Below are 19,353 nucleotides of genomic sequence, written 5' to 3' on the forward strand. Positions count from 1 at the left end.
ATATTAGCACTTAGTGGTAGCAAGACATTGAGGACACATACATACATACATACTCAAACAAGGCACACACAGTCACATACAGACAATTTACAGGATCACAGGTTTACTTATGGCAAGTGTTTGGGATATAAGATGAAGCATAAAAAAAACAGTGAGCACCCACATTCACATGTGGGATGCAGATTCTGTGCAGAAGGTATACTATACCAGCCTAGAACTGAACTGGAAAACCAGGCAGTATGAGGCCGCAATGTCAGCTGCTGTACTACTGTGCAGTCCTTAGTTCTAAAATTCTTTTCCACTAACAATTGAAATCACTGTAGGTATATAGTCCTGAAAGGTTTACAATGACTGTCGTTCTAGATTTCTACTAACAATATTATCACATACATTACCTATATTATTTGTTAATTGGTTGCTTTTTTTCATGAGCGTAGAGATGTAGGATACAGTGCACCAGAAGGCAAAGGCTCCTCAAAAGGACAAAACAGCCTATCATGAAGTCGATCTGTGACTCATAACTATATCTGGTCAGTAACATTTAGTCAGTTTTGACTTTACAACATAGAATCATAGTATATACACAGCATTTGGACAAAGACTATGTGACCCTTAACTATAATCAATCTTAGGCTCTAGCACCTTTTTCAAAGAGGTTGAGGCCTGTAAATTCCAAGGTAAATTCAAGGATACCTATTCAGTTTTCCAAGTTATATTTGGAGGACAATAAGTAATAGCTTTGCTTGACCTGCAAAGGAAGTTTATTCCACAGCAGAGGGAGATACAGGGTGATAGACCTGGCCATCCATTTTATTTTATTTATTTACTGATGTAGGATTAGATCTCTGGTTCTAGTGTTGGCTGCATTACTTGGCTTACTGAGAAAAAGTAGGTCAAGGGTGGCAGGATCCCTAATGGCACAGTATGCAAGGCACACATCTCACCTCAGCAGTCTAGAGGACACAGAGTACAGGCACAATGCTTTCAGTCTTTCATGCTAAGATTTCTGAAAACATAGACATTTTTGTTTAGGAACTTCAGCAGCTTTTCAAGTTTTGCTTTATTAATAATAAGTCTGACCAGGGCAGAATATAAGGGTATGATAACCTCCTTGGATATGGAAAAAAATGTCTTTGGTAATTAGTTGTGAAATAAAGAATGATTTCCTGACCACAGTATGTATTCCATCCGTCTCACTGTAAACTTTGGGGTCCAAGAACTCCTATGAAAATGGAACTTTCTACTTGGACTTTCCCAGTTAACAAATATAAATTGATATAAAAATAATAGAATTAGTTAATCTAGCTCTAGTGATTATGGGGATGAAGTGTAGACAGTGACACTTTATTTCCTAGCCTCAAAACTTTCTGCAAATGGTGTTTGCAGGCTTGAAACTAAAAGAAGCTTGCTTCTTGAGAAGAAAGCTATAACAAATCTGGATAAGATTTTAAAGAACAAAGAGATCCCATTGAAAACAAGAGTTCATATAGCCAAATATATAAATCTCCTAGCAATAACTAATGGTGGTGAGAGCTGCTTGTAAGAATGACTGTGTGCCAGGAAACTGATTCTTTTGAATTGTGGTGTTGGAGAAGACGTTTGAGAATTCCATAGACTGCTAAAAGATCAGTACTGAAAAAAGTAAACCCGGATTGTTAACTGGAAGGTCTGGTAGTAAAATTAAAAGACAAAATATACAATATAATTCACTAGGGAAGACATTAAACTGGGAAAGATTGAAGGCAAAAGAAGAAAGGGTGGCAATGTTACTAATGTTATGAATGTGAATTTGCAAGAAGTTAAAAAACATTTGTTGACAGACTGGCCTTGTATGCTAAAATCCTTAAGGTCAAGTAGAGCCTGATTTGAAAGAACAGCAACAACAAATTAACTAAATAAATTGATTCATAGCAGATGTGATAGTAGTCTGACAGCTATATTTAAAAGGCATTAGAACATAATGCAGACAGCAGCCCATCTTTATCAAAATCACATGTATTGTGAAAATGAACCATTTTCCATTACAATTACTCTCTGACAAAAATCCTATACCCACAGTAGCATTACTTCCTACTTCTTATAATGCATAATAAAACAATATATGAAAATCACAAGGGTGGCATCAGTACATACAACTGAGACTATGAACTTCCCATCTACCTCTATCGACCTACAAAGTATCACATGCCACATTGTTATTAGCGTTCTAGAAATATTGTTTCTGATGTTTTATTTTTCATAAAAAATGTGTACACAATAAAAGAAACCATACAGTGCTGTTTTATTTGTAGTCCTTCTGGAAATGTAAAGTAAAACACTAGATAGTGGTTGCTCTTGCTAAATCCCTCAGATGAGATGTTAAGACTTGGTACTAGTTTAATCCCAGCCAGATGAGCAAACTAAAGATTCCATGGCATTTGTTCAAAGTATGAAAATGGGACCGCCACTGGAGCCTTGGCCACCTTTAATGTATCCACAGTAAATGCCACCTGATACTACGTGTGAAAAGCACACCTGGATCAATGCAAATACCAAATTAATAAAATTATTTTATGCACATACAGACTGGTATCCAGTAGCATGGAGCAAACGAGGATGAGCAAAGAATTACTGTTTGTGTGAAGCTACTACATGCCATTCATTTATTACATTGTTACATAATTCAACCTGCATCATACCTCTCAACTATACCAAATTCCTCTGTATTTACCAGCTTTGAGGGCAAAATAATGGGGTGCCACGAATTCCAAAGTAGCCCCTTTAATTCCCGAATTTTCCAGGTTTTTTTCAATTTTTTTTTTGGTCAAACATGTTGCTGACGTCATCACATGCAGGGCATGTGAGATGACATCAACAGGCTGCCAGCCTGTTGGAATTTGGCTGAGGGTCAAGGGGTGTGTCTGTTTACCTTTCTAGTTATTACCACATATGATTGTATCACATGTGGTTGAGCAACAGTGGTGGAATTGAATTTAAACTAGCAGCAGTACACAGCAACCAGCAAACAGAGCAGACCAGAGGATGACTCTTGTTGTTTTAATTTAAGTTAATGAAGCAACCCAAGTTACCTAACTTGCAAAACCAGTTGAGCAGAGTCTGGACCAGTTTGCGCAGCCCAGGCACCATCTTTCACACCCTCACATGCAGCAATATCAGGATCAGGACAGATCAAAGGCAACACAGGTGGACACTGGAGAGAATAAGAAAATGTACATCTGGTGTGGTGGCTTAACTTCCTTGGACTGGCTCCTCCAGCACCATGTAAACTAAAGATTCATAGCTCAACTGGCCAGATTTTCTCGGAATGTGCAGCTCAAAAAGAAAAAACATCTGTTTGTTTGGCTTTCACAACTGCTCTTTTGTATTTTGTATAGTGAACAACATCCTACCCGAGGCATCATAAACCAAAATGGTGATCCCCTGTACCCAAGGTTAATAGCAATACCCAGATATTGGGTTGTTTCAGTTACTGTTAACTTGTATGTCCGAATACTAGAACTCTAACAGAGTTAAAATATCCATTGTTGGACAGTGGTTAATATTAATAGCAAATCATGTTGGGTTTTCCACGTCAAGGAAAGTTCAGGGCAGGTACAATGTAGATCTTCCAGTTCATGTTGATTTCAGTCATAATATTTGGTGCTGCAGCATATCCTTTCAGGTCCATTCACAGCTCTCAGCTCACTCTAATAATAGTGGAGGTACTCCTTTTCCCTGCTTTCAAGCTTCATTTCTTTGCTTGGGTCTCCCAGGTGACAACTTTCACTTCAGATTATAGCAGATCAGTTCCCCTTGTTACTCTGAGACCCACCATCTGCACTGAGAGCATGCAACTCCATAATTAACACTCGACTGGAGCAGCAGCTCACCTGTTCAAGTGCCCCTCACGTTAATGTCTTTTTTTTTTCTGTTTTAATTTTACATAATTATTGGCGATTAAACACAGTTGATAAACTAAGGAGCTATATTACGTTATACAATGATGTGCCAGCAGGTACTGTGACTTTAGAGTTATGGGACCTATGGCATAATTAATATAGAAGAGAGGGGTTTCATGACAGGACCCCAGCAGCCGCATTAATGGAACCAACAGACACCCCCCCCATGTAGACAGAAATAGCAGATTTAGCAGAGACTTTAGTAATTCTGAAAGCCACAGCAAAGTTCCCAAAGCAAGATTAAAGGGCTGCAAAGGACTGACAGCAGGATTAATTGAACTGGAGAAGAACCAGGGAAAGAATAGCAAAATTCATAGATCCCATGCAGGTAATAATCTACTCCCTTTGATAGCTTAGTTCATCCTTCCCCTTTTCAAAGGAAGGTCATACCTATTAAATCGGAATAACTTTTTCAAGAGGGTTGCACAGGCAGTTGTGGTGGTCATGCAGTGCACACAGGTTATCCAGACCTGGCCAAGGCATCCAACACCATGCTCTACGCTGGCATCATAGGAAAGCTAGATGTGTTAAGAATAGATCATTATGTGGTAAGGTAAACAGCAAACTGGCTAAAAGACAGAAGCCATAATGTATGAACAACAGACACACCACCAGAATGAATGAAGGTGACCAGTGGTGTCCTTTAGTTCATTCAGCCATTTGCCTAAGCAAGTCTCTTACTTAATAGGGCATTTGGGGCAGCTGATTTGCATTCACTCTGGTTAGGTGTTTCATAATTACTTTTATGTGAAGTTTTTTATCAGCTAGTAATCTTTCCTAGCAGATATACAACAGGTAGAAATAATACTTGTTCTAATCATACTGCCTACTTTGTTCTTGACTACCAAATAGTTACGACTGGCTGTCCTGATTTATGGCTTGATGTACTTATTTTTCAAGTTCCTTTATCCAGATATTTGATTTTCTGCAGGCTGAGAGGTATGGTTTCAAGGTAAGATCATGTATATGTAACTTTCCAAACCAGTTGTTGCACCACTGTCTCTTCTAAGATGGAGTCTCTTCTCTTGCATGAAATGGACCTCTCTCCAAGGTATTCCCCATTTTCTTACCATTCCTTAGTGTATCTCTGTTATCCGTTGCCTCAGCCAGTCATTATGCTTCCTAATCCTCTCTTTCCTTTTTGTGCTGGCCAGTAGTACAGATAACACTTCTGAGAATGCTAGCTTCATCTCCTTCTTGGCATTTCAGCCACCTCCCCTGGCTCTTCTTGCTGCTGACAACTGTCTCAGTGAGCAATCATTGGCAAAAAATCCCTACCAACCTTACTTATGTGTACTAACCCTGCCTCTACCCCTAAGCTCAACCCTACATATTACCTTATGAAAAACCCTTCCCCTAAAAGTACCACTATTCAAAGTTTGTTGGTATTATTTTTTTTTAGTTTTGATTAGCTAATTGCAAATAGAGACCATTATGAGTTGAAGATAAATTTGAGATTTACTCACACACACACACACACACACACATATATATATATATATATATATATATATATATATATATATATATATATATATATACACACATACATACATATACACACACACACACACACACACACACACACACACACACACACACACACACACACACACACACATCCACGCACACACACACACACACACACACACACACACACACACACACACACACACACACACACACACACACACACGCACACATATCTTACAGGTTACCTGTGTCCATTAGAGACATAGGTACCAAACCAGGGATGAATTTCCTGTTGTCCAATTGTCCAGCTTGCACTTGAATTGGGTTAGGGAGGAACTCTGCTTCACACGGATGGGGAGCCTGTTCCATAGATGGGGTAGTCTCTAGGATACATTCCTATAAATACCAGCATTATACCAGTAGGTCCTATTTATATCATAGGCAAGGTTTATATCTTTAGAATGGATAATTCTGGTGATGTTTGTTTTGTGGATATGCAGGAGGTCTATCAGAGTGGGGTCTGACAATGCCCTGTATTCCAGGCACAATGCCCTGATTGTTGAGTATTGTTGTAAAGGGAATGCAGTCAAGAGAAAACTATAACATTTACCTGTTATGGAAAAAGCTTTATTAAAATAGACATTCTCAGTTCAGGGACTTGACTGTGTCACTTTGTTTGTGCCTTTGTTTTGTCCCCCCAATTATTTCTGGCTTTGTTCAAATTTCTTGCTGTAGGAGATTGAGAGGTATATAGGTCCGTTTCTCATAAAATTGTAGTTTTCTGGCAAATCATTGGCAGATCTGAAGTCAGAAAACAGCAATATAAATAAAACACTATTGTTCTGTTTATTTTGTGTTTAATATTTTGTCTGTTCTTCAATTTGAGTTTAAAAGGTTTATCCCACAATCCCATTGGAGTTGGTGGGGATACATAATTAAGTAGGCACACATTATGTTAAAGAGCTTATAGGTTTTTGGCCAGTTGTACCTATTTTTCATGGGCTTTTGTCCAGACTTTTTATGATTCCAGGTTGAGAGGTATGACCAGCATCATCGTTTAGGCTACTTAAGCGAAACAACCCAAGCACTGACTACTGAGATCTGTGCGAGACAATATAATGAAAACATATATCAAAACACAAACATGTTACATTAAACTTTGCAGTAATTTTCTTTCTAACTGCTTAACAGCATGTATGGAGTAGTTTTTATAATTAGCTTTGATAATGGCATGCATCATTCCCACTCTCTGCTGTTAAAAAGGCACATTTATTTTATGTGGTTAGAAACTGTTTTACTGAAAAAAAAACCCTGGAATATGATTCTGTTAGAAATAGCTACGAGAGAAACAAACCAACAAACCATATCCTTACAAATACAGGTATTCTTATTGCAGGAATAAAATTCCATGGAGAATGAGGTACCTGGGCTAAATAAAAATAATTAATTTAATCTTTAACAGTAAGTTACAACGATGCTCCACCTTAAAACTGAATATGTTTTTATCATAACTTAATGTTATATCCACTCATGATGCATCAGAGTTAGTCTATTTCCAATTATACTTTAATTTCTTGCACCCGAAAAATGGCATGCATGGGTCTGCCATACTGGCCTAATTTTCTTTTTCAATCTCTGTCTTCCTTCTAGAATGGGGTCTGCATCCCTACAATGTGACATGGCCTGCACAACATGAATTACTTTTTTTCCCTTCACTTAGTTATAACTATAGTGGCATGAGTCACTGACTTTTTATATGGTCTACAGATGCAAAGTCAGAGCTTCTTTTAAGATTAATTATTCTAATGTATGCTTACGTTTAAGCTTGCAGAAACCTGTATTGTCCCATTTACATACTCTTAAATGCAAAAGGGAGTGAAAAGCAAGAGTATAAGTGTTCAAAGTTGTAGACATTAAAAAATTCAACGTCTCCCAAACCCACATGATTTCATTATATGAAACAGTGCTTCTGAAAGTGAGTTTTATGCCAGGCCATCTAAAGATAAAACATTTCCGAAAAACAATACATTGTGGTCAGCATTTCTTCTGCACCAAGAACAAGTTATAAATCAGCACCTTCCTTTTGAAATCAGTGTAGAAGGTGCTGTTCATGAGAACACTGAAGCAAATCTGTGATTACGGTTTACATCATTTGCAATAAACTTCATCTGCATTTGGCGGGACAGTAGGTGTACAGCAGAGCTAAGTAGGCCATGCTTCATGCACAGTGTCACCTTGCAATGAAGCCATGTATTGCTGCATGTGTCCAGTCCACACAAAGACAACACTGTGCCATGTACAGATATTTTTGATAATGCTATTTACCTGTATTCATTATCTGCTCCACAAGGAACCCGGCTGAGGTTAGCTGCAGATGTTACTCTCTGGACAAGCACATGATCATTCTGGCATGTAGGTGGCAAAGTCAGCTTTTCTGTGATTTCACTCATCCCTGTCAGTTTTCCTGAAAAAAAGACACCATTATTTTTAGCAATATTTGGAAATAATGTGTCCTCTGATTTGAAATTTCCAGATACTGCAATTTTCAAAAGAGAAGGTAATTATAATTATCTATTTTCATTTTATTAATTGGGTAGAGATCATACGTATTAAATACATAGTTGACACTCATGTGCACATTAGCAGTGCTTAAATCACAAAGCATGATAATTAGCATGCAGAAGTAAGCATTTGACATTCAGTGTAACATTTAAAAATCTATTAAATATAAAATGGAAAGAATAATGTATTGTGTTTTTATGCTTTTCCAGATGTACAAAAGCTGCTGAAGTTGGAAACACTTTCATAACATTCTAATAGGGTAAAGTGACCAGAGTGTGGCCTTGTGTAGTACGTGAATGGTCTTCATTAATGTATTCATTAATGTATTTATTTCTGATATGTACCTTGCTACAGTAGTTTTAATTGGTTATTGCCCAAAAGTGGTACAGGTTCTTTGGGCCACTATTTTATTTGTTGCCTCCAATGTATGACATTTAATACATTCTTTCTAACACAGTGTCCAGGGTATACAAATTAGATTACATCATGGACATGTTACAGGGAGAAAGTAAAATTAGAATGAGCACACAGCACAGTGTGGAGGCCAAGATCTGACAACAGCCCTAAGCTGAGACTCATAATATTGTGCCTGGAAACTTATGAATTAGGAGAAAGAATATTAGTTGAAACATGGGAACCAGGTAAAATGTTGATGGTGGGAAATACAAGGTTCTGTGCAGACCAAGATTTGTCATACAAAACAAGAGGAAGAGAAGGGCATTTACACCAGTGGTACAGTTGTGCAACAGAAGCAGGTGGAAGATGCCATACCCAGCAGAAATGGAAATAATTCTTACAAGGAGCAGCATGGGTATTTACAGATCCAGATGAAGTCACAGCAGTGCTCAGAAAACTGATGGTTCACATGGTGAGATGTGGCTGGCAGAAATGGAGGAGGCAGAATTACAGCAAGAAGGTGGAAGACAGGAAGATCAGCTGATAAAAGAAAAAAAGTGTGGAGAAAGGGATCTATTCCCAGTATTCGGAAAAACAATAGACATTAAGGGAAAGGACTGAAATTATACAAGTGATGAAAAGGAGATGTGAACAAGTGGTGTGGAGCTAACTACATACTGATAGTAGCATGGGAAGATCATCAAATTATTGTTATGGAACAAAGTAGACTGGTTGAAAGGATATGGGATGAAGTGTGCAAAGATAATTATATGTAGTTACACTACACTGTCGTATAATGAATGCCCAAGTACACAGGGGGACTGAGACAATGAAAGCAAGTAAAACAAAGGTAAATAACTGTTAATTAAAAGTAGCACTCTGATGCTGCAGCATCTCTGTTAGTAGAACAGGACATAAAATGCTGTGCAGACAGTGCAGTACAATGCAGTTGAATGTGCATCCATACTCACTGAAATGCTGGGACAATGAATGTGGTCAAAGCTAAGGCAAGCAGCTGGTAGTTAAATGCAAAGCTCAATTACCAAGTTAAGACTACAACACCAGCTGCAGGAAGATTTTAGTTAGATATATGTTTTGTTAAAATGTTTTGAAAAGTTCAGTATTAATTGGAAATGCTTAAAACCTTTATTCCATTTATCCTATGTGGTTGGTAGAAATGGAAACCTATTGACCCTGTTACACAAAGCATAAGAATTTGTTATTTAAACATATTAATTTATATGTTAGACTAATTTAGTGAAAAATTAGTGAAGCTATTAAGAGAATAACAGCGAAGTGAAGTAAATCTGAAAAAGAGAAGCTTGCAAATGTGGTTCTCCAATTTGTAAAGTGCTTGAAAATCAAACAAAGGCAACAACACTACCCAGCACAAACGTGCACATTACAGCACTCAGATACAGTGCAGCTGATTTTATGTTTGGTACGCAGTCTCACAGATAAACCAGTTTCAGCACAAGCCTGTCATCAGTATCTAATCTGTCCAGGCCATGAAGACTGACTTATATAATCTCCTAATGATGACATCATCAAACAGTGACCAGTACATACAAATTAAAGTGCAAACTATACAAATAAATAAATAGCAAAATAATTACATCACTGCACAAATTTGACATAAATTCCTTCATAGTTATTTGTACTTATGAACCTTAAAAAACTTCATCTTAAAAATGTTGGTTTACACCAGGTGTAAACCAAGCACCCGATGTGGCAATCCATTGTTTTTCTTTTTCCAAAATCTGTTGCCAGCCTAATTTATTTGGACTTTTTATAGATATTCAGTCTATTTCTGTAAACCTGAAAGAAGCATTAGGGTGCTTAGACACGTTTGAAAAGTGAACTTCTTTGTTTATTACATCTAATGTCTCTAAGATACTCAAAGGTTTTGCTTTAAACATTTCTGCTCATCATCTGAACTGTTGGCTGCTAAGATTTGGCTGCAAAAATCAACTGGACACACAAGCTGATTTAAGTATACTTTGCACTTTGCTTATTTAAGATTAGATATTTGTAGATATTTGTTTCATTGAATATTGTGCTCTCTGTCTCTCTGCAGTTAGTTGCCTGAAGTGTGAAAATGTGTAGCCAGTTATTTATACTTTCTTGAGCTGCTCTTACATAACTGTCTTCTATACCTTATTACCTTAATTTGCTGTTCTGTGTGCATTTAAGTGTTTAAGTGCTCTTATTCTGCACTTGGTGCCTCCATTTCGATTTTTCAGGTCTATTTCACGTTGTCGTAAGCTGACAATATCGAGTCTGATATTGTCGGCATGACAATATCGAAAGTGAAGAACATCATGCAAGTAAACGGAAATCTCCATAAGGGGAGACTACCGTTTACCTCAATGTAGTGCAGTCTCGGAGTTGGTATATTTAAGTAGGGGGGTGTGGGGTGCATGGGGGCTTGCCCCCCTGCCTACACCATTTATTTTTTTTATTTGTTTTTTTTTTTTTTTACGTTATTCAATGTTTTACTTGATCAATAGAGTTCGACCCTTATTGATTCGATTAAGTAAACTTTCGATAACGTGATATAGACGTGATTTTTCATAACTTACTGCTCTCTGCACTTGTTTTTTTGTCGTTTCTAATTTACCTGCATTTTGGGGTGGCCACGGTGGTGCAGTGATTAGCATTGCCGCCTCACAGCAAAAGGTTCTCCAGTTTGATCCTCAGCTGGGGTGGCTTCTGTGCAGAGTCTGCATGTCCTCCTTGTGATTGCGTGGGTTTCCTCTGAGTACTCCGGTTTCCTCCCACATCCCAAAGACATGCTGTAGGTGGATTGGACACTCTAAATTGGCCCTAGGTGTGAGCATATGCATCTGTGTGCCTTCTGTGGAAGGCTGGGCGCCGGGCTGGCAACTCGACACCGTAAAACTCCACTGCCAATCATGAGCAGACAGTTGATCCACTAAGATATACTTTTTCCCTGTGGAACTTGGGGTACTCTGAGGATCCACAATAACCATAGCTACCCTCTGAAATGGCTTTTCAATCACACAAAGGCATCAAAGGAGCTCTCACCTTGTCTCCTGCCTTGCCTATCTTTTGGCACTGCTCACAGGTCCTGCAGTACCTTGTTACATCCCTGGAAATTCTAGGCCAATAGAAGTTCTGCATAATACACCTCTTTGTATGTTATATGCCCATATGACCTGCAAAGGGAATATCATGGGCTATGGCTAGAAGCACCAGATGGTAGGTTCTAAGCACTACCAACTGCTGTACTCTCTTACTTTCTAGCCCTCCCTCAGGGGTCCACTCTCTGTATAGTAACCCTTTGTCCCAGTATACAGATTCCCCCTTTCCTTGAGAATCAGGTGCCTCTCTAATTACCTGCCTCAGGCCTTGCAATGTAGGGTCTGTGAGCTGAGCCTGTCTCAAGTCTCTCCTTGTAACCCTTCCCAGCTCCCCTTCCACAGGAAGTCTGGCATCCTCTGACAGTGGCGCCTCACTGTCAACCTGGGTACTACTACTCACCTCTAACTTTGTAGTCACTCTGTCCAAGGAACCATCAGTACCCCCGAGCAACTGTGGCTCACCTTCAGTCTCACTGCTACAGGGTAGCTCCCTCCCTGAAGTAACCACTTCACCAGTCCTGTTTGCAAGTATGCAGTCTGTCTGGGTCTCCCCCAGGCTACCAGACTTACCCGCTTGTCTCCAAGCCTGACTGCGTGTAACTCCACAAGCACAGGGTACTGCACTATCTAAATAATTCACTATCAGGACATCTGCAGGTATATCCTCAAGCACACCTACTTGCTGGCTTCCTTTTCCACCCTCCCAGTCAAGGTGAACCCTAGCCAAAGGTATTTGGAATGGGATCCCGCCTAAAGCCCTGACTGGAGTAGACTGCCCAGGCAAGAAGTGCTCCTCTGTAACCATTGCAGGCTTTACAATGGTTATATCAGAGGCTGTGTCTCTTTTGGCAATGGCCTCTTTGCTATTCACTACAATAGGATATAACCTCTGGTGGTAGTTTGGTATCCTTGTTGTCCCAAGACAACCTACTATTGGCATTTTGTCTTTCCCACTTATTGGCTCCCTCACCTTTTGTTCCCCACCTTGCCTTTGTGGACACCTGTACGCCACATGGCCCCACTGGCTGCATTCAAAACATTTAACCCTAGCTCCTGGATGTGTACCTGGACTAGTGGCTTCCTCTGCTACTGGCAGATTATGTTGTGGCAATCTGTGCTGCCCACCTTGGGTTCCTTTAGACCCGTAAGCAGTACTGGGGGTCTCGTTCTTGTGCAGGGCTACCCCGCTTGCCAGGTATAGGTCTCACTTCTTCCCCAACTCATCTGAAGTGCCACATAGTCTATCAGCTAACCAGATCCTCATGTCCTCAGGCAAAGTGCTAAGGGCTTGTTTCCTCACCAAAAGGTCTGCCAGCCCTTCAAAAGTGGTGACCTGACATCCACTCACCCACCTATGGAAATAAGAGCTCAGTTCAGCAACATATTCATACACACTTTCATCTGCCTTGCGTCAATGCTCACAAAACTTTTTCCTATACGTTTTAGGTGTTAGCTTAAACAACAATTCTAACAAGTGATTTTTAACAGCAGTATAATCAAAACCTGCAACATCAGACATTTTTGACAAAATAGCTACAGCTTTACCATGGAGTAAGGGGGTCAGGAACTGTACCCAGAGCCTTTGGTCAACACCATACTGTTTGCATACTCTCTCAAACATATGAATGAAACTATCAAAATTATCCCCTTTTTAAACTGTGGAAGAAATTTACTGACATTTTGTGCTTCTGGGGTCCAGTTACTCCCTTCCCCATTACCTCAATGACTCTGGTGAAGAGTCAGCATTTCCCTCTCGTGCTTCCTCTGCTACTCCTTTTCCTTGGCTTCCAGGCATAGCAGTTTCTCATTCTCCTCAGCCTGTAGACTCCTCAGTCTCTCAGCTGCTTCTATCGCCAAATGGCTGGCCTCCAACTCAAGTCTCTTTAGCTCCAGATGGATTTTTAAGTCCTCTGTAGAAAGGTTGAGTTGTCCATTCTCCGAGGGTATTATATCTCCACTGCCAGTCTGATTGTCCTCCTAGTTGCTGTTTTCTGATGTAGCTGTAACCAAGGCTGCAATCAGGTCTGCCTTAGTCAGGTTTCTATGCACCAGTCCCCTAGCCTGGCACATCTCCGCCAGCTGGCTCCTTGTCAGCTTTCCATACTCCTCTGCTGACATGCTGCCTGCTCACCTTGACTAACTAAGCTAACAAAAGAAATAAAACAATTGTGATCTGAACTCTGGGAATTCACTGCGTGGCTGATTTAGAGTACAAAACAACTTCAGAGGTCACTGTACACATGCTACAGGAATTCACTCTGCCCACACCACTATAAGCCAATTAGTAATTGCCAACCAATTAATATGTGGTGTGGATATCCCACCACTGCCAAACAATTAATATATGACACCCGTGCCCTGGCCCAGCAATCAAGGAGCCTCAATCCTCACCACTAATACCAGTGAGGCGTATCTCATATAGGAGGAAAGGATAACAAATACACACAGTAAAGTACACTTTCCCTTAAGAGCACACAGAGATCACAGTCAGTCCAGAGCTGGTCGCTCTCTTGCTCTCCATGTCTCCAATAAGACTCCCTACTGGCACAGCTATAGGGTCCAGATCTCAGCCTAGTGGGCAAGCTAAAACCTCCAGCACCCTCTCTGTCCAACCAGAGCTTCATATCCCTGCCCAAGTAGCTGACACACACACACACACACACACACACACACACACACACACACACACACACACACACACACACACACACACACACACACTTTGAGAAGAGTTTAAACAACCACACAGACACTCCTGGGGAAGGCTGGCACAGGTTCTCCAGCTGTGCCCCTTTTTTTCCAGACTATACAGTAGTACCAGCTGCCACCACCCACTAATATTTATCAGCTACTCAAACTCCCTTAAAAGGGTGTCCAGATATTACTGTGCAATATTATTATCCAATTGGTAGTATAGCTCAGGGCTAAAGCTATAGGAGTGGCTTTGTACAATTTTACCAAAGGCATGCAAGTACTCTAAAGAGCTTAAATTATCTCTACAAAAATAGCCACAGTTGAAAGGGTTTAAAAATATTTAATAACAAATAGTCAAAACACAAGACAATACTTTTTACTACACAGTGCTAGTCAAGAGTTCAGAGATCACAGGGAAATACTAAAAATAATTCAGTAGTACAGTTCTGACATCACAGAAAATCACTTAGTCTAATCTTTCTAGTTTCTAGCTACATCTAAGAGAAAACATAAGTCTAAGATAAACTTACATATAGAGCAAGACAATGATGAGTTGGATGGTCAAGACAAAATGCTTAATGTTCTCTGATTGTCTCTGTTTTTAAAATCACATTCCTGGTTCACATTACATCATTCTTCACACTTCCCTGGGTTACATTACATCATTCTTCACACTTCTCAGGGTTCCCAGGCTAACAGAAACTACATTTATATTCTTTAGTAAGCTCACACCAGGTCAGGAAGCAAAGCCATTAAGGACATTTATGCATGCAAATTCTGCCCATTAACTCTGGCCTTAAAACAATATCAAGAATTCCTTCATCTAGACTGGCTGGAGCCGTGTTTACATCAATGTGTCAAAACATGCTTTACTTGGTCAGTAGAGTGCACTGTTGTTACATTTTTTTTCAGTTCCACATGTAACACTATTTTTACCATTTAAGACAACAAGCCTGTGGTTTACATTAATATTTACTGATGACAGAATTATCTCCAAAATTCTATCTGGCTAGGCTGGCAGCCTTCACCTATCTTCACCCAATCCTCACAATCCCCTTTGAAAAAACTCAGTTCCCATGAATTACCATGTTGATGGGAGCCCACTGAACACTGAAGGGGACAGAAGTGATCTGGGCACCCAGGTCAACAGCCCCCTCACCTTCGACCACCACATTGTCACTGTGATCAGAAAGTCATTCTACATGGCACATTTTATAACCAAAAGTTTCACAACCACGAAGAAAGAGGTCATCATCCCTCTCTATTCATCCCTCATTAGACCAGTCATTGAATATAATGTCCCTTAACAGCTGGAGAGGCCACAAAGGTACCTCACAAAAAGAATCCTAGGCCTTAAACACATGTCCTACATGGACAGACTCAAGAAACTTCAGCTGTTCTCAGTCTCTTATCATCTACTTAGAGGTGATCTCTGCTTGACTTACAAAGTCATGGCCGACCCAGCTCTACTTGAAATGCTACACCTAAAGAAATCCTAATCCTCCCCCGCCACATGCTCCAGAGATCACAACCTAATTACCACAATTAACAGAACATGCCAGAGGGACAGGTTCATCTCCCAAAGACTGCCCATACTCTGGAATAAGCTTCCCATTCATGTCAAGCAGAGCACCTCATTGGCCCTCTTCAACAGAAATCTTGATGAATGGATGGGTAACAGAAAATTCACTCCAGGGATCATAGGTTCATAGGTTCATAGGTTCATACTAGGCTATCTGCCCTGGGGCAATTATAAGCCTAGCCAGATTCTGTATGGCTTACGCCACCCCTTGATTTGAGTATACTGTGCCCTTTTTAAGGTTTAGTTTACTGTGCCTCTGTCTAATAGTGACACGGGAGTAATCCCTGGGACAAACCTACGATCCCCCATCCAGTTATCGAGATTCTTCTTGAAGACATTCAGTGAGGTGCTCTGCCTCACATGAACTGGAATTCTATTCCAGAGTGAAGGGAGCCTCTGGGTTATGAACCTGTCCCTCCAGCAAGTTCTATTTATTTCTGTGCTGAGGTTCAAGTCCCTTGAGTGTGTGGCTCTAAGGGATTTAGATTTACTGAGGTGGAGCATGTCCATTAATTCTGGATTTGACATAGCTTTGTATGTCAGGCATAGATCGCCTCGAAGTAGGCGGTATGCAACTGAGTAGAGCTGGAGTTTTTTTAACCGGGCAGCATATGGCATCTGTTTGAGACCCTTGATCCTCTTGGTGAGATACTTTTGGGGTCTTTCTAATTGCTGCAGGTGTCGGGTAAGGTACATCCCAAAGGGGCATTGTATTCTATGATGGGCCTGATGAGGGATGAATAAAGGGGCACGATTACCTCTCTTGATCTAGATGTGAAACACTTCGTGATGAGGTGGGCTATGTAGAAGGTCTTTCTAACCACTTTGGCAATGTGGTTTTCAAAGGAGAGATTGCTATCAACTTGGGTCCCCAGGTCCCTAATAACTTTCTCTGTACTTAATGGGTTTCTGCCTATGTGGTAATTTGTGGGCACATTGTTTTTGCCAAAGGGTGTGACTATACATTTTTTGGCATTTAGCTTTAAACCATGGCACTGGCACCAGTTATCTGTCTCTGTGAGACCTTTTTGAAGGATGTTTGTGTCAGCTGGAGAGTTGATTATGGTGTCCAGTTTGCAGTCGTCTGCGAACTTGGTGAGCCATAGTCCTCCCACGTTTGCCTGTACCTCGGAAAAGTATATACCGACAAGAGTGGTCCCAGGACAGAACCCTGTGGGACGCCACTTGTGACCGGTTTCGACCCCCATCCCAGTTGCACTACTGGATATGGGCACTGTGAACCAATATCTGGTGGCACAGTGCCTGAGGATTTTTTTTGGGCTAGGCTTGGAAAGGCTCAAGGGTCATTAGCCTAGTGCACACCTATGAACCTATGAACTTCTGGAATTTTTCACCTACATAGAAGTAAAGTATGCGAAACTCTAGTTATATGAGTAGATACAAGTACTAGGCCATTGAGTTGCTAAACATGAAATAAAATTGGGCCACTAAATGCTAAAGAAATGTAATATTGAAAAACTGGGAACAGAGAGGAAGTGCAGATGGACCTATCTCACTTTATATACACTGAAAAATGGAATGTGGCTGGAAAAAGGTGAGGTGAGGGGAGACAGCACCAAAGTATAACACATAAGTCTGTGAGGGAATTTGAAGCAGGAAATAGGGACACACGGAGGATAACAATAGACTGCCCTAAGTGAAAATAGCAGTGTCATAATCATGGCAAGAAAATAGGTGGTAAGAGGAGTTGTCCTAAATGGGATGATATGCACACTAAGGAAGTGAGTGGTGTAAATGTGTATAGAGTTAGTGAAGGACTACTTAAATGGAAGACAGAAGAGGAAGAAGCAAGATTAAATGCATGCAGATCCAAAAGCTATAAGAAACAGAGAAATGAATAAGTGAAAGGGAAAGAGTACAATGGCCAAAGAAGGGAATAAGTAGTGCAAACTACAAGGTAGATGAAAGCAGAATAGGAATGAAGAATTTTTGTTGGGGTAGGCAAGCAAATGAATAAAACTTATGGGAGAAAAAAAATAAAACAGTGAGGTAGAGGGAATAAAGAGGGAAGTATATGGAAATATGTACAGTGGTGGACACAGAGCTAAAAATTGCATCATGGAATGTAAATGGCTTGGGTAATGTAGTCAGGCAAGAGAGAATAGTGAGGTATGTGAGGAGACAGGAAGCACAATATTTGTTGCAGGAAACATCTGTCATTAAGTGAACATAATCATCTTAATAGGGAAGGATATAAAGAATTGGGTAGCTCCTTGTAGGCTGACAGAAGACACAGGAGAAAAGGCTAATAAAATAAACATCCCCTTTAAGGTAGAAGAGTTAGTGGAAGACATGAAGGGGGAATATGCTGGAATAAAAGGATGGATAGGAGGAATGAAGCTTATGTTAATATTAGTTTATATAACCTCAAAACAAGAGTAGGAGCACTGCAGGAGACTTTAGCTGAATTAGTAGTATATAAAGAGAAACTCAGCTTGACAGTAAGGAATTGGAATATAGTTACACATAGTAGGTATTTTGAAAGGGGCCCAGGAAACAGAAGAATAACTAAGGAAGGCAGGTTTCTGAGGATTTGTATGGTTATGACAGGATGGAAGGATATATGGAAAATATGCAAAAATGGGGGCCGAGAAAAAGGGTGTACTTATTTTACCTATTAATATCAGAGTTTGTTTAGGCTGAATAGGGGATATGTTAATACAGAAAACCAGAAAGGGGTATGTAAGGTGATCTATGAGCTGATTGCCCTTTCAGATCATGTGCACTGTTAACAGTGAAGCTGAGATTAAGGAAGCAAAAGGAGCTGCCTAGGCACTGAAGATTATCAGGATTTTATTAAATAACTTTAGTAATAAACAATAATCCACTTCTTTGCAATAAAGTCAACAGTACAATTGTAACATAACATTATAAAGAACATTAAGTCAGTTTGAATACTATGCATGCCCCAGTAATGAAGAAGGTAAATATGACTATAACTAATCCTGATTAAAAAAAATACTTGAAGCACTTTTACCAACTTGATCATTTTCATCTAATCAATGCATAGTTATTGCTACCCCTCAGAGATATTTCAGTAATGTAAATTGATCAGGCCAAATAGAATCACAAATTGATTATAAGGAATTTTTTAAATCTTCTAGGGCTGGACAGTCCCAGAAAATGTGGGACCAATCTCAAATACATCAACTTTATATCTCCAATATTTGAAAGAGACATTGGGGAAGAATCTATTGAGCCTTAGTCGAATGTAGAAATATTTAAATTGTAATTTCCAATAAAAAAACTAACTTTCAAGCCGTAGCATCCAGCTGGGGATTAACAAAATTTGTGTGCAGGCAAATTTACCTGAGCGGAATATTCTCTTTCCTGCAGAAGCCCATATTTATCTATGAGGCATAGTTTAGTTGTAATAGGAATGCCATAAATCATGCTGATTGTCTCCTTACTACCTCTGTTGCTGTTCTTATGTATAAAATCAAAATACCCCTATTGGTCTATCACATTTTTTGGATTTTAGATTTTTTCTTCTTTTTTGTTTTTCAGTTTGTTTATCAGTGTAGTAAAAGGCCCTTTCGATGATGAGGAAGCAACTATTCCCTCCTAATATCTTCCCAGAAAC

The 19,353-nt window shown here is 39.8% G+C and overlaps 1 protein-coding gene across 4 annotated transcripts in view; it reads right to left on the bottom strand.

The window, feature by feature from the left end:
- AP3B2 (adaptor related protein complex 3 subunit beta 2) overlaps positions 1 to 19,353 on the bottom strand; it is a 905,004-nt gene that overhangs the window by 21,599 nt on the left and 864,052 nt on the right. For all 4 annotated transcript variants that reach the window (XM_044077817.1, XM_044077816.1, XM_044077814.1 and 1 more), the window contains one exon: positions 7,737 to 7,875. In XM_044077817.1, the coding sequence (XP_043933752.1) occupies positions 7,737 to 7,875 (139 nt within the window). The remainder of the gene's footprint in view (positions 1 to 7,736; positions 7,876 to 19,353) is intronic.

This window comes from Protopterus annectens, chromosome 7.part0 (genome assembly GCF_019279795.1).
Source record: "Protopterus annectens isolate FY-2018-M chromosome 7.part0, PAN1.0, whole genome shotgun sequence".
NCBI lineage: Eukaryota > Metazoa > Chordata > Ceratodontiformes > Protopteridae > Protopterus > Protopterus annectens.